The sequence below is a fragment of the Octopus sinensis genome, linkage group LG2 (assembly GCF_006345805.1).
Source record: "Octopus sinensis linkage group LG2, ASM634580v1, whole genome shotgun sequence".
NCBI classification, from domain to species: Eukaryota; Metazoa; Mollusca; class Cephalopoda; order Octopoda; family Octopodidae; genus Octopus; species Octopus sinensis.
In genome coordinates, this window is record NC_042998.1 from 181,588,603 (window position 1) to 181,604,917 (window position 16,315).

Consider the following 16,315-nt stretch of genomic DNA (forward strand, 5'->3'; position numbering starts at 1 on the left):
TACAAGCCCTGAAATTTTTAAGGGTAAGGGCAAGTTGATTACATTGACCCCAGTGCTCAACTGGTACTTATTTAATCAACCCCAAAAGGATGAAAAGCAATGTTGACCTCGGAGGAATTTGAACTCAGAACGTAAACATGGACAAAATGCTAAGCATTTTGCCCAGTGTGCTAATGATTCTGCTAGCTCACCCACCTTAAATTTACCTAATATAAAAAGGTTTCACTCTCTATTTTACAGTTTAGAGATTAGCCCCAAGAAATGTGTCTAGCTATAAAAACTGCTCAGAAATTGAAAATGTATGGAAATATGTATAAAAACACTTAAAGTTTAATCTGTTCTCACAAGAGAAAAGATAAATTAAAAAAGGAGACAAGTGCTTCAGGGAAAAAGTTCATTGTTTAACCCTTTAGTGTTCGCATTATTCTGCCAAAATTAATGCTTTTTCATCCACTTTGTTTTGAACTAATCATGAATTATCTTGTAGCTATGAGATTTTGATGAGGTAGCTGTTAATTTTTAGAACGATATTGTAGGGTTGGTGTGAGAGACTATATCTGGCCAGTGTGAACATAAAATAGGCAGAATACTTTTGGTCGGATATGGCCAGTTTAAATGCCAAAGGGTTAAACTAAATCTAAGTTTGTAAACTTACCATCCTTCATAATCTCCCAATTTTCATCCACTTCTTGTTGAGCTTGAAGATGATAACGACCATCTGTCCAAAGGGCAGCTTTGGTGTCCGTTACAATTGCAGTTCCTATAGAATAGAAATAAAATGGAAACAAATAATACACTGTGTGAATAAATGACAACGAAAGAGTAAACAAAGGACATTCTGATAGGATTGTCCATCAGTAGAAATAATCTTTTATATACTTCAATCATTCAACTTAAAATTTAAGCCCAATATTACATCATACTAATTTAACACAGACATGGTCCTGAGTTTGCAACTATAGAGACTTGAATCAAGTAGCAAGACCCATACACGTCTGTACAAACACTTGACACACACAATAGAACTATACTCACCTGCAGATCCTGAAAATCCAGATATAAATTTAAGCCGGGCATCACACGGTGCAATATATTCACTCTGAAATCAAGTTAAAGAAACATTCCATTATTTTTACTTTTTTTTTACATTGGCACAAAACCATCAATTTTGAGAATAGGTTACAAGCAATTAAACCAAACCTAGTTCACCCAGTACTTATTTTATTGACTCCAGAATTATAAAATGTAAAATTGAGACACAAGATATTGACTCCTGGTGTAATTCAATAAAGGCACTGAATATGCACTAATGAATATACTACATAATAGCAGCAATAAAGCAAAGCACAAGATACAAGATTTTTCTTTTTTTAATCAGTAATTTTATGAATACCTTAAACAGCTAGAATCTCTTGTGTGCAAAAATCTGGAAACAGAAAACTGCTGAATAAAGATTTATCTAACATCAAGAAAACTGAAAAATTGAAAATATCTCCCTCCTTTACCTCAAAATTACAATCAAAAGATGATCCTCAGCAAGACATAAGGTGTATCTGGAACAACAGATATGTTGATCCCACTTAGTCAGTCATCTACCTACTGCTGTACCTTAAGTTTCCTCGATCAGAACAATCAAAAACCTGTGACCAAATCAGAAGTTGGAGGCTGGAGGACGAAATATGTTACTTTTTTGCACTCCTCTACCAATTTGTTTAGTTCCAGCTCAGCCCTGATTGAATACTAAAACAATGACAATCTTACCCTTACTTCCAGAAAGCATATTTTCAGCTACATTATCCGATGTGCTCTTTAGTAAAATAGAAAATGTATAGGTTTGGGGAAATTTGTTTGCTATTAGGTCAAGTGATGTTGTAGAGGTTTCCTATTTACTGTTTTTAAGTTTTCTAACAGACTTTTAAATAAATATTAGTTCACTTTTATGAGAGGAGTGACAGTGATTTCAAAGTTTTGGCCTGCCACCTAAATAGTCCAAATAGAGAGCTAGCAGGTTAAAACTTGAAATTCACTGTTTTTTTTTTACTTCTTGTAAAAGTATAACATGTACTCTACGAAAAAAATTTTAAGTAATTCTTCTGCTTAATGTTAAATTGTTTTTAGTATAACTTGACAGACACACACGGAAAGCCAGACAAAGACAGACACACACACATATAGAGACAGCCAGACAGACACTATAGGTGCAGGTTTGGGTGTGTGGTTAAAAAGAATGCTTTGCAACCACATAGTCACAGGTTCTGTCCCATTACATGGAACATTGGGCAAGCGTCTTCGACTATACCCTCAAATAAATTTGACAGAAGGAAACAGTGTCATTAAAAAAATATATATACGTATGTGTGTGTTTCCCCACTACCAGCACATGACAATGTTGGTTTGTTTACATCCTTGTAAACCTAGCAATTTGGCAAAGAGATCAATAGAATAAGTTCCAGACTAAAAATAAGTACTGAAGCTGATTTCTACAACTAAACCACTCAATGTGGTGCTCCAATATGGATACAGTCCAATGACAAACAAATAAAGAAAAAAGAATATTTCTCATGATTCTAATTATTTACTATAATTTCTACTTTATATATTTTATTTTAATTTTCTTAAATTCAGTTTCAATCTATGTTTTATGCAATTTTATGTTATTCTTCAATTTTTACATTCTACTACTTTTAAAAAATGTTCAAAAAGACGAGATACACAATCAAAAAGCCAATGTTCTCATTGAAATAGCTTATATAAGCTTTTTGTCACATATTTGGCAGTCAAAAGTAGATTTAAATTAAACACCTACTTTTCCATGCAAGCATGGGTCAGATGGAATTCACTGAAGCAAATTTTCTATGGCCCTTCCAGTTGTCAATCCTCACTTCATTATATAGAATCTCTCCAAATTTTTGCCAGCATACTATGGCATGCCATGTGTCTAAGAATATGACTGAAGAGAAAGAAAAGCTTGTCATGATGTCCATAAGGATTAGCTTGTCTATTCTATGCAAAACCCACAGTATAAAATGTTTCTTATTTCTTTACTGCCCACAAAGGGCTACACACAGAGGAGACAAACGGATTAAGTCGATTACATCAACCCCATTGCGTAACTGGTACTTATTTAATCGACCCCAAAAGGATGAAAGGCAAAGTCGACCTCGGCAGAATTTGAACTCAGAAAGTAGAGGCAGACAAAATATCATTAAGCATTTCACCTGGCATGCTAACATTTCTGCCAGCTCACTGTCTTGATAAAATGTTCTATAAAATGTATAAAATGTTTCTATCAAACTGTTTAATAAGATCATGTGTAAACATGTGTGACCCAAATCTAGAGAATTTATGGAGGAAAAGTTTAGATTAACTCAAACAGAAACCAGTAGACACCTGTTTATCTGAGCTATACTTTCAATACATACACACAAATTACTCTTCTGTCACCATATTTTTAAAGTATTCTTTAGTCAAGTACCAAGGGATAAATTTTAATAAATGATATATTGTGTTTAGTACTGTTCAAATATGCAAAAAATCCTGAGTGGTGTGTAGTCAATCCTATCAACTAAAGTCCTTATTTTATCAACCCTGGAAGGATGAAAGAATAGTCAACTTAAGCAGAAATTGAACTCGGAATATAACTGGATAATGCAACTTTAGTCCACCGCTTTGCTGACTTTGCTAATCTACTGCCCTTATTAAAGCCGTAATTACTGATAGATATAGTGATAAATACATATACTGCGAAGTTTGTAAGGAATGGAATCAGAAAACCAAACCTAACATGGTTCCAACTTGGAATAGAAACTAATGGTCATGCTATGCACTTAGTCATAAAATTGTGATTTTGATTCCCAGACTAGGTAATGTGTAATGTTCTTAAACAAAACACTTCATTTCATGTTGCTCTGTGATCACTTTGACATGTGACCACTTCGCACTCCATGCACCTGTACAGGCAATGTCAATTTGAAGGTGGAATCAAGCCAATATACAGCACGTGCCAGCGCCGCCTCGACTGGCTTCCGTGCCGGTGGCACGTAAAAAGCACCATCCAAATCGTGGCCGAAGCCAGGGCCGCCTCGACTGGCCTCCGTGCCGGTGGCACGTAAAATGCACCAATCCGACCGTGGCCGATGCCAACCTCGCCTGGCACCTGTGCAGGTGGCACGTAAAAAGCACCCACTACACTCACGGAGTGGTTGGCATTAGGAAGGGCATCCAGCTGTAGAAACATTGCCAGATAAGACTGGAGCCTGGTGCAGCCTTCTGGCTTCCCAGATCCCCGGTCGAACCGTCCAACCCATGCTAGCATGGAGAACGGACGTTAAACGATGATGATGATGAAACAAATTATCTGTGTGGGTTGTTCAGCAAGAAATCGTAGAACTCATCTGTTTTCTAAACAACTTATATAAAACATGAAACTTCACAGTAAATAAATATGCCTGTCTGAGACCCCCTTCAGTCACGAATGACCATGAGATTGCACCTAGAAAGTTACCCTCTGAGGCACAAGTCCAGGCAAAGTTGTCTATGGAAGACCAACAGTCACCCATACATACAGCCTCCCCTCTACACGCCACCAATGTTATCCAAGGAAAAGGCAGAGGCTGATACAGCTTGGCACCAGTGATGTCGCAACTCATTTCTACAGCTGTGTGAACTGGATGAAACGTGAAATAAAGCGTCTTGCTCAAGAACACAACACGCAGCCTGGTCCGGGATTCGAACTCACAACCTGACAGTCATAAGTTCGATGATCTAACCACTGAGCCATGCACCTTCACAAATATGTCTGTAATTGGTTTCGAATTCTGAGAAGAGGTAAGTTGATTACATCGACCCTGGTACTCAACCGGTACTTATTTTATTGACCCCATAAGAATGACAGAGAAAGTCAATCTCGGCAGAATTTGAACTCAGAATGTAAAAACGGATAAAATGCCGCTAGCATTTTACCCGGCATGCTAACGATTCTGCCAGCTTGCCGCCTTGTACATACCTATAATTGAAACTATATACTTGCCTGTATTTTTCACAGCTGTTTCAATTTCATTAATGCTCAAGAAAAAGGTATGCAAGAGTAAAGGTGTTTAAACCTGAATAGCCTTCACTTACCTGATGTGCATCTTGGTGTGGAATGATATATGCATGGACAATTTCATTCACAAATTGTTTGCTTTTCATTAAAATCCGAATTTTGGACAGCACACTGGTGGCTTTTGCAGTCATGGTTCTTGTCCTTAATCACAAAAGTAAGGTTCCCTGTATCAAGAGAAAAATGAAGCATATTCATCACCAAACGTCACACAAAAATTGTTAAATTAGAATCTAGCTTCCAGCCCTTTTAATTACCGAGAGCTGTTGATTTGTGTAAAACCTAATAACTGACCATTTGGCAGTCATCTGTTATTTGTAAATTAATACTGCATAGCACTCCAAGCTCAAATACTACCAAGGCCAGCTATGCCTTCTTTCCAGGGTTACTAAAGTACCAGTCTAGTGCAGTCAACTGGTAGAGAACCATTAGAGTATCGTAAAGGATATCTCACAGTATTTGTTCTAACTCTTTGTATTCTGAGTTCGAATCCTGCCATGGTCTACATGGGTGGTAGACTTAATCTCAGAGGATTGGCAGAAAGAAAAAAGATCATAGATACTGTTCTTCCTCCTTTGATAAATCCACAAATTATTTTTAAGAGATAGCTACAGCTTCTTACATTCTTTTTTTTTCTTTTTCTGTGATCTAAAAGTAAATTTGCTTATCCCCTTTCTAGTACTACTGACCATAAAAGGATGAACAATATTTTCCCAATATTTCAATTCAACTCATAATATCATCAAGGATTTTCTACAGTAATTAAATTCTCTTAACAGATGAAATGAAGAATGAAGTTACATTCTGAGCGCCTTGTTTCCCTGGGCATGGATTCACTGAAGCTCCGGCGTCTGGCGACGGACTTGGTAAACACCCACAAAGTTATCAACCACCTCACCAACAACAACACTGAACACCTTTTTGATCTTCATGTGTCTAACACCCGTGGACACATTTACAAAGTCAGAAAACAACACAGCTCCCATGACTTTCGGAAACATTTTTTCACGCTCAGAGTTGCTGAAGCATGGAATAAACTGCCTGCGTCAGTTGTTGACTGCCATGACACTGCATCCTTTAAGGCCCTCATGCTTTCCGAAATCCGCCGAAACTACACCTGATTATATATACACTTTAGATGAGTTGTAGTGCACCTGAGCACTGTACACAATTATTATTATTATTATTACACCGAAGGAAAAAAAACAGTGGAAACCTGAAAATAGTTATCGGAGAATTTTAAAGTAACAATGCTTTAAAACGTCATTTCCTGTTAGAAGCTTACAAAATTGTTATGTTTACTGTATTTACTGTCAAACATCGCCAGATATCTTATCAACTGTATACAATCTCGGAGAACATATAACCTTAGTGTTCTTTCGTTTATGGTTATAAAATGAAAGCGGAAAACTATTGTTAGTGATCGACACTGAAAAAAAAATTTGAATGGGAAAATATTTTTAAATTATAAAAATAAATTAAAAACTGAAAATTAGTTGGGGTTAGCTTTTGGCGGGGGTACAAAATCGTAATTTCCGTTGTTGAAAGTAGAAATCCGAAGCTGGGGCGGGGTATCCGAGACGTCCACCTCGAAATTACCAAATACTGTAAATATTTCTTTCATTTTCTGGTCATAAAATGAAAGAATGTCGAAATTAAATTTTCTAATACAATATTAGATAACTAAAATACTTGCAAAAGCTGACTTCTATATTAAATAGGTACTACATGTTAAACAAAACCCTACTTAGGTCACTTTTTTTTTTTATGAGGCACGACACGGGTTTTCGTGGAAACAAGGAACCTGTTGGTAAATTAGGTAAACCTGCAGGTTTACATTTTTTTTTTTAAATATCTGTCAAACCCCATCAAGACTAGAACCCAAAACCACGTGTAACATAAACATTAATCATAACTCTCGCAATAATTAGTAAACTACTTTGTAAAAGCTTAGAAATTCTTTTTTTAATTAACTTGAATAAAAGTCAAGTTTTTCCGACGCAGTTCCGTTTTCACTCAAGCATGGAATTTAGATGAAGAAAATACGACTCCGTATTGTTTACACCTTTAATAAGAACTTAAGAAGCATAACATGAAATAATAGAAATAGATATTAGCTACACTAAGACTTCACTACTAAGTTGCCACAAAATACCACCCTCAGATCAGATTTCGAAGTGCCTCTCAAAAGGGACCATCCATGAGGTCATTCAAAGTATGAGAAATAGTAGCCAAAAGGATCTTTTCACTTTATCCGCCAAAACTCCTTCAAATCAAAAGCTATTGTCTTAAAAATAATATGTTAGCTTATGTAACCGTAGATATATAAATAGAACAGAGTCGTAACAAATAGAAAACCTTGGGTATCTTATTCTTTTTCGTTCACACTGTATTATACGGCAACAATTTTCTGTAGTTTTGCTTACAATTTAAAAATAACTATTTTTACACAAACTAGTAATAACATTTTGAGAAATATAGGTTCTCAGACACGGTTGATTTGGGACTGCATGCAATAATGAACTTGTAGATGAGTCAAAACGGAGTCTATACATTTAGTAATATATATATAATAAGAAATATTAAGCAAATTTCCATCAGATCAATCACCACAGTCTTAAAAGAAGGAAGGAAAAAACGACACAATGTCAGTCCGATTTATAAAAAGATGGGACAGTCACAAGTTGAACAGTTTTGAACATAGGTATGCTTAATTAGGACCAGTGTTGGAAAAAGTCAGGTTGTTTACTTAAATTGAAGAAATATGAATAGAATAGAGATATGTAAGTGTTTCTCGATTGAATTATATTCTACACATTTAGTAATATATATATATATATATATAATAAGAAATATTAAGCAAATTTTCATCAAATCAATCACCACAGTCTTAAAAGAAGGAAGGAAAAAACGACACAATGTCAGTCCGATTTATAAAGAGATGGGACAGTCACAAGTTGAACAGTTTTGAACATAGGTATGTTTAATTAGGACCAGTGTGGGAAAAAGTCAGGTTGTTTACTTAAATTGAAGAAATATGAATAGAATACTGAGATATGTAAGTGTTTCTCGATTGAATTATATTCTATAATAAAAGAAAAAGTAGACAACATAATGTTGGTACTTGTACCCATTAGTTTCAGTATTGGATACTTTCGTTTTTCGTTATAGTTCAAGTAAACATTTGGGAAGCATTGGAGTTCAATAAATACATTCTGAGCATCATCATAACAGAGAATACTCTTTATGCATAACTTGAACTAATTTCGAATTTGTTGCCAAACAAATACATATCATCACATGTACGCTTGCAAATGCGGGCGAACTGCAAACCACGAAATACCTTGTTTTATGGTGCTTGTTGTAAGAGATACAATATTTACACTCATGGACCTCAACTGCCAATATCTGCCACATTTAATAAATAATAGGGAAATATATAAAACAGATAAATAAAATCAATGTTAGATGAGGATGCGGCGTAATAACAAGTGAACTGAAGATATATATATTTTTTTAATGTAAGTTCCCAACAGATATTTTCAACTATAGCGAAAACAATTTACTTTTGCGTATCGTAATTTCTACCATTCTTAGACAATAATAATAATAATAATGTACATTGGCATTCTTTCGATATAACTCGACAAAAATCAAAACACTTTACCTCGGGTATTTCCGTGGAAGCAAATGACAGTTCGATTCTGTTTTTTCTGCTTGGAAATTTTGCGTGTTTTACATACACACATGAAAAGGGTAAGAAGAAATAAGCAAGGCTTTTATTCTTCGAGTTTAAGATGCGATATTGCTGGCATAATTTCGTTATATCTATACTCCACAACCCACGGAAATACCCGAAGTGAAATGGCCCGACTTTGTCGAGCTATATCGAAGGAATGCCTGTACAGCATTCATAAAGTAATTGAAGTAATAATTGTACTTGTTCTTTTAAATGACATAAAATTATAACATTTCTTCAGTGTGGTTCACTCATCCCCCGCCAAAAAATTGTCAAAATCGATAAGATAAATAACAGCTTCCCAAGTCATAGGGATAGATACCCTAAGAAATAAATGTAAGAATTGCTTTAAAAAAAACATTGGTAACACTATTTAAAGGGTCCCGAGAAGAATCAAGCGGGAATAATCAAAAGAACGAGATATTTAGAAATTCATCTTCGGTTGGGTTTTACGTAAATAAAAATATACTTTCAAAAACTGTTTTACTATAAATTAAACAGCATTCTGCTTCTAAGGAAACAATTCCAATTAAACTTCTTTTACTAATTGTTTTCGATATTTATTAACGAGTAATTTATATCAAATTATAAATGCTGTTAATGCTGATTGAATATTTACCAAATGTCCCTTATAAAGTACACTTTGCAATGATTTTAGTAAAAAAAGATGTGTTGAGAATGATTATTAAACGGAAATGTCCTAAACATAAAGGTCGGAAGATCAGTATTCGTCTAAATAGTTTATATCAGGTTTCAAATTTATCACTTATGTGATTAAGATATAATAGTTGTGGGCTTATAAAGACAGGGGTCCAATGAATATTGCATGTACTTTTACAAAAACTGTCAACAGCCTTTTAAAATAATGGATAGTCGTCCCTTTTAGTTAATCACAGCAAGACATTAAGTTTATTTTAATATAAAGTAATCTGACGAGAAAATTTTTCATCCGATTCAAGCATTTCGATTACCCGATTCTTTTAGGGGCCCTAATAACAAATGCAAGTGAAACATTGAATTTTAAAGTAAGAGATTTTCCAGGCTCTTAAAAAATCCCAAGTTTAGGCTTTCGTTGAATTAAATTTGTTTTATCGCATTTAAATATTGTGTTCCCCCAATGTTATCCCAAATTATCCGGAACAATTGCAATTCGGTTCACCTTAAACATTGTAGCCGTTGGGAGCGAAATAGTAATTGCATAATTATATTTGATGTGAAAAAAAATATACATTTCGGATCTTTAACTGAAACTGTTATGATACTCCAGATAAATTTCACTAAATTTGAAATGTATTCAACATTATATGCATAGGTCGTCACTTGGAAAAGGAACGGATAACTACTTACTTGAAACGAAGCACTCCTATAGACACCAACTTAGTTAAAGCATCGAGATTATATAAGGGAGGGGGTAGTAAGAAAGCCTCCCGGTCAGTCGTGGGGAAAAAAAAACAGAAGCAAAACAAAATTGAAATGAAATAACTGAAAAAAGTATATCAGCACGATAAATTAAAGAATTTAAACATGAAACTTTATAGTTAAAAAAAAATAAAACATGCTACGTTCTAAAATAATGTGAAAGTAATGTGATCAAGATAACTGAAGCAGACGGGGCTCGCATCGCGGTTTCTCTTGGTTGATGCCAACTAATTTTAGTTACACTCCTTGTCTCTTTTTAAAAAATTCAAAAGCATGCATTGAAAGTCAGATACATTCGTCCCCTTTTCTGGTGACAGTCATACCTTTTGCCGCTGTAAGAAAACATTATCGTTAAAAAAAATTAAGTGAAAAATATAATTATACTGTATAAGATAGTTGGGCGTTGTTTAGGTCCAGGTCAGTGTCCCAGTGAAAAGGGACCCGATGAAACGTGTTCAAACAAACGTCTTTTTTTTTTTTTTTTGTTATTGTGTCCTTTCTAATTTGTAAGATACTAGGGTCCGGTTTTAGGGAGACCTGACTGCTATACTATGTGTCATATAAGTTTCCTTCTGGGCCCACTTATATAATATTGCATTAATATTTTATAAATCAATCTATTTAAATGTATTAAAATACTCTTTAAAGGGGAGAATATAGGTACTGATGCTGTAAAAAGAATGCGAAGACAAAAAAATATGTAAACTGATATATCAGAAAATTTACCGCAAATTCACAGACCGAGTAAAATAACGCACGTACGAAGGAATGAGTAAAGTTATGTAAATTTTATAGATATAATAATTGTGTGTGTGCGATGCGCGCACACACACACACACACTCAGAATAACTGTTACAGCTGATAGGCTTTGTATCGTGTGAGCACATACTTGTGTGTGTATGTGTCAAATACCAATTTGTCAGTTGCTAAGCAATATATTAAGTCTTGTGAAACCAACGCCCACAGTGCCCCTTTTTTGCTGCAATGGTCTGATTTCGTAGCTCATTGCAAAGAATATATACGCAATAACTAGCATACTCATATGACTCTCGTCATCATGGCCGGATTAGGACCCACTGAGGCCCTAAACACTTAGAAGATTTTGGTACCCCCATATATATGTAATTCAAAATGAAAACAGTAACAAACCATAAAATAATTTTTTATTTTTCAAAGTGAAACAAACCTAAGAGTGGAATGTTTATTTTGATATACTTTCACTTTATTCATATTTGCAAAGTCATTGATCATATCCGCACTATGACACCATGAACACTTCAGAATTATAATTTCGATCATGGAAATCACCTCGAATATTATTTAACAAGTTTATAGAAATTTCTTTTGTACTGTAAACCATTTACCATTTCTGTGGTGCCCCCCCCCACATGATCTAACAGCTCTTGGACATCTTCCTGGTAGGGCCAGAGTATGAAGGTGTCATCAACATATCGCAGCCATAGGGTTGGTTTTAGTGGTGCTGATCCTAAAGCCAAATACTCAAAGTATTCCATGTATATATTGGCTATTATCGGTGATAATGGCGAACCCATAGCTAAACCCTCTCCTTGTCAATATATATCAGTGTCCATACTGAAGTAGGTAGTTTCTACACAGAAGGTCAACATTTCCATCAAGTTTCTTATACTAGTGCGTTCTTTTAGATGGGTGTCTGTCACTAGTTTTTCTTGAATCACCGATAGTGCTTCACCAGTTGGGACTTTGGTGAACAAACTTATCACATCTTGGCTCACCATCTGGCTGGATTCAATGGGGGTATCCTTGATCAATTCTGTGAAGTGGGTGGAATTCTTCACGTACGATGTTGACTTTCCTGCTAATGGACTGATTATATCCACAAGGAAGCAGCTCAGTGGATGACATGCTGAACCTCTACAGCTCACTATAGGTCTTAATGGAATACCATCCTTGTGAATCTTAGGAAGGGCGTACATGTGTGGTAGTTTACTGTAGTGTTGAGTCGGTTGTCTGTACTTCATTGGTGTAAAGTGATCCTTGTTCTTGATCAAGATCTGTGACAACTTCCTCTCTGTTTTCAGAGTTGGGTCTTTTTTTTTCTTTGCTGTGGCTACCATCACTTCTAAGACTTGCCAATTTTTCAGAGTAGTCAGACTTGTTCATCACCACTGTTGCACTTCCCTTGTCCGCTGGAAGTATTATGATAGAATTGTCATTCTGTAGTCTTTTGATAGCAAACTTTTCTTCCTTAGTGATGTCTGGTTTCAGAAGTTTCGTTTTTTCTAGTACCTGTCTCACTTTCTACCTTAGTTCATCTCCCTGAACTTTTGGTATCTTTATGGCTATCTGTTCAATAGGAGCTATTATATCCAAGCATGGAATGCGCTTGATGGTTGTTGCAAAGTTGAGACCTTTGTTTAGTACTGCTTCTTCAGAGCTTTCTAGATGTCAGCTACTTACATTAATTACTGCTTTCACAGGTGGGTGACTGACTTCAGTCTCCATTCTCTGATCTTTGAGTTTCATAAGCTTCTTTATTTGGCATGTCTTCACCATTTCGAATTCTTTCATCTACAGCTTTTCTAGATCTTGTTGGTTTCTCTTTCTAGAATGCAGATATGAGAACCCAAGTTCAAAATTTCCCCCAAGACACCTGATGAAGGCTGGTATATCAGCCGAAACTTTGTGTTAACAACAAACAAGATGAGGACATAAATCCGTTAAATGTAAATAATGTAAGTCTTAAGATTTTAAGTCGATGAATTTTAAAGACCTAATTACTAATTATACATTGTGGAAGAGACACACATAAAATTCACCTAGTGCACTCTGTAAAGTGGTTGGCATTAGGAAGGGTATCCAGCCATAGAAACCATGCCATAACAGACAATTGGAGTCTGAACTGCTCCCCGGCTGGCAGTGCCTGTCAAACTGTCTAACCCATGCCAGCATAGAAAATGGACATTAAATGATGATGATGAGTGTATATCCATAAAAATAAATCCATAGAAACCAATCCAAATCAGACTGGAAGCTGGTGCAGCTCTCCAGCTTGCCAACTCTGGTCAAAATGTCCAACCCATGCTAGCATAGGAAATGTTCGTTAAAGGATGATGATGATGACACCAATAAAATCAATTAATTGAATCTTTTCTATAATAAGCAGACAGCAGGGAAACAGATGGGGTGCAGGAGGCTCTGAATAGAGATAATACCTTTTTTGGTATCTCACAACTGCAAGTTGCCAGGGATGGTCAGATGGACAGGCATCACTGATCCTCATTCAACTACTAATCTCTCACTTGATGATCCCTGGTGCCACACCTCAGTACCCAACTTCAGCTGGTGGGCTAAACCGAGATGACATTAACATTGCACCAGTAAACAAAAGACTCCAAGTAAGTCATTCCAAAGGGTGACTGGCAAGAGCAGAGGAACCTGCTTAGGTTAACAGTCTGGTGTTTGGGGACAATGCATGTCTCAGATAGAGGCATACAGTTGTGGCTAACGGCTTGGTGAGGAATGGATACCACCAAGCTAACTTGCCCATGATACATTCATGATGATGACAGCTAGACCAGAACTCATAACAGATTAGTTGTTGCCCAGGTTAACGTCAAAAAGTGGACAGGCCAGACCTCAATTTCTCGGACTCAATGAAGGCAGAAGAAGATTCAGAAAAGTGCCAAAATTTGGTTGCAACATCATCAATGAATGCCCCAATGATCATATGGTTAAGGGATAAGAAGGAAGGGCAGATGAGAAGTAGCAACAACTACTATTGCAACAAAAATGATAAAGGAAAGACATGGCTTGGCTATGGTCAAGGGAGTGATAACAGTTGGGAATCAAGATTTGTTTTTGTTGCTTTGCTCCATATCAGCTCTGAATAAGCAGACATTTGATCAAAGGGATTCCAACCTTGACCATTCCACCTTTTATATGAGTTGTTACTAATTTTTCTAATTTGTCTCTTTCTTATTTAAGACAGCTGCATTTGATTTGAGAGAGATTTGGCTGATACTTCATGTAGGCGTGCAACAACAGAGGCTTCCAGCCAGTATTTGGGTGATCCTTCTAAAAATTGATCACAAATTCATTTGGCTTTAACAATCCATAATATTAATGTTTCCAATGACACAAAGTATTAGATTTATAACAGGTATGAACTTGCAATTTTGTCATGCTCATATCAAAGCCTGCTTATCAGGCAGAGAACATTTCTCTTATTTTTTTTTATGAGTCCTCTGTGTGTGTGTGCGTGCGTGCATACATGTGTGTGCTGGAAAACCCATCGTTTCTTATATAAAACCATTGGTTACATAATACAAGTCAGTATGCCTGATATTTGTGGAAGTGCAGGGTTAATGCAGGAGCCAATCCTGATTTGATTAGACTTGAAGCTCCAAAATACTAGCAGGGCATACCATGAAACGTGATTCTTAAGTATGCTTAGGTATGGATTAATTAATTATGAGATAATCAACTTGCGTAAATAACTAATTTAATTAGACTTTAAGCTCCAGTAATGAATTACATTGACTATTACTCCTTAGACACAAGTGGTACTTAAATGAAAACTTAAGGGAAAAAAACGGGTATGGAAAGACAAATTAAGAAGTTTTAATTAGACACTTAATTAGGAATTAATTAGACTTTCTGCTCCAGCGTCAATTACTTCGCAGAAATGTTCACTAAACCCAACTGAATCTATTCATGTCACCTAAGAACCATTTTAGGTATGGATTTCTAATTTAAGAAGCATTTTCTACTAATCACTATACACTAATTAAGAAGAAACATACAGAAACTCTGTTTTCAAGCTATGTGATGAATGCAACATAGAAACATGTCTTAGACCCAGTTGACCCAGTTGACATGGAAGGAAGAAATTAAGAAACATTCCAGGTATTGGAAGACAATAAGAGATCTTTAATTAGATCATTAATTAGGTCTTAATTAGACTTTCTGCTCCGGTGTAAATTCTTTCACTAAAATATCCAGCTTGTCAAACTGAATATAATCATAGTATGTAAGAATGACAGGTATGGATCCCTAATTTAAGAAGCATTTTGACTAACATATCCTCCTCTATTGAATATGGAAAAACACCTTTAACTGAAAAAATGTTGATTTTCCATTGCATGGCATCGGAATTCTTCCTCCATTACTGATGCTGACTGCTGTCAATACATAATGCATGTCGCTTTCGTTCATTCGAATAAAATTAATTTTTAAAGCAGTAATTTTTTCTCTTAAAGGTAACTTGTCCCGTCACAAACTTCACAAAAATGGAAACTAACTGTTACAAACAAAAAATAGATTAAAACTACAACAAAGGGCAACTTGCCCCTTGGACAAAAATGTCTTATTTAAAATCAGGACTGGCTCTCAGTCTAACATTATTTATGGGATGACCCAATACATATATGTATTTATATATACATATGTGTGTGTGTGTGTATATATATATATATATATATATAATTTTTCCCTGTAATTTTGGATTTATATTCCCTCAAATAATAATTATTATATATATATATATATATATATATTATATATATATATACAAACACATGCATACTTATACATAAATACTCAGACATACATACACACACACAGATACACACATACTCGTAGTATTCATTATGTACAAAAGAAATATTAGTTTGAAAAAGCAACCTGTGTATCATACTTAAAAGAGATACATCATTACGTAATTAATTGTGGAATCTGAGAAAGTTTTGAGAATAACATTTAAATTGACCATTAAAATATAAAATTACTTCACAGACACAGAGACCTCTAATTTATAAGTGAATACAAATGTGTGTAGCAATGCACCGAAAAAGTAAGGTGAATGTCAGAAGATAAGGCAAAAATGCTTTTGTCATAGCTGAAGAATAAATCGATAACAACATTTAGCAGTTGACAGCAAAAGCCAGTGAGATCAACTGATAAATCTGCATAGTAATTAATGATATCTAATTTAGACACAGTCGAAGCACATGGCCTAGTGGTTAGAGCAGTGGATTTGTGGTCGAGGGATCGCGGGTTCGAATCTCAGACCGGG

At 35.4% G+C, this 16,315-nt stretch overlaps 1 protein-coding gene across 8 annotated transcripts in view; it reads right to left on the reverse strand.

The window, feature by feature from the left end:
* Positions 1-16,315, reverse strand: part of LOC115231780 (xaa-Pro aminopeptidase 1) — a 77,784-nt gene that overhangs the window by 28,850 nt on the left and 32,619 nt on the right. For 2 of the 8 annotated variants that reach the window (XM_029801734.2, XM_036500498.1), the window contains exons 2-4: positions 5,122-5,268; positions 1,036-1,099; positions 656-760 (exon numbers count right to left, since the gene is read on the reverse strand). In XM_029801734.2, coding sequence (XP_029657594.1) covers positions 656-760; positions 1,036-1,099; positions 5,122-5,235 — 283 coding nt within the window. In that variant the 5' untranslated portion in view covers positions 5,236-5,268. Of the gene's footprint in view, positions 1-655; positions 761-1,035; positions 1,100-5,121; positions 5,269-6,317; positions 6,435-8,444; positions 8,578-10,187; positions 10,346-10,643; positions 10,669-10,985; positions 11,132-16,315 lie in introns of those variants that run through there. The other 6 variants (XM_029801730.2, XM_036500500.1, XM_036500502.1 and 3 more) reach the window with 6 other exon arrangements.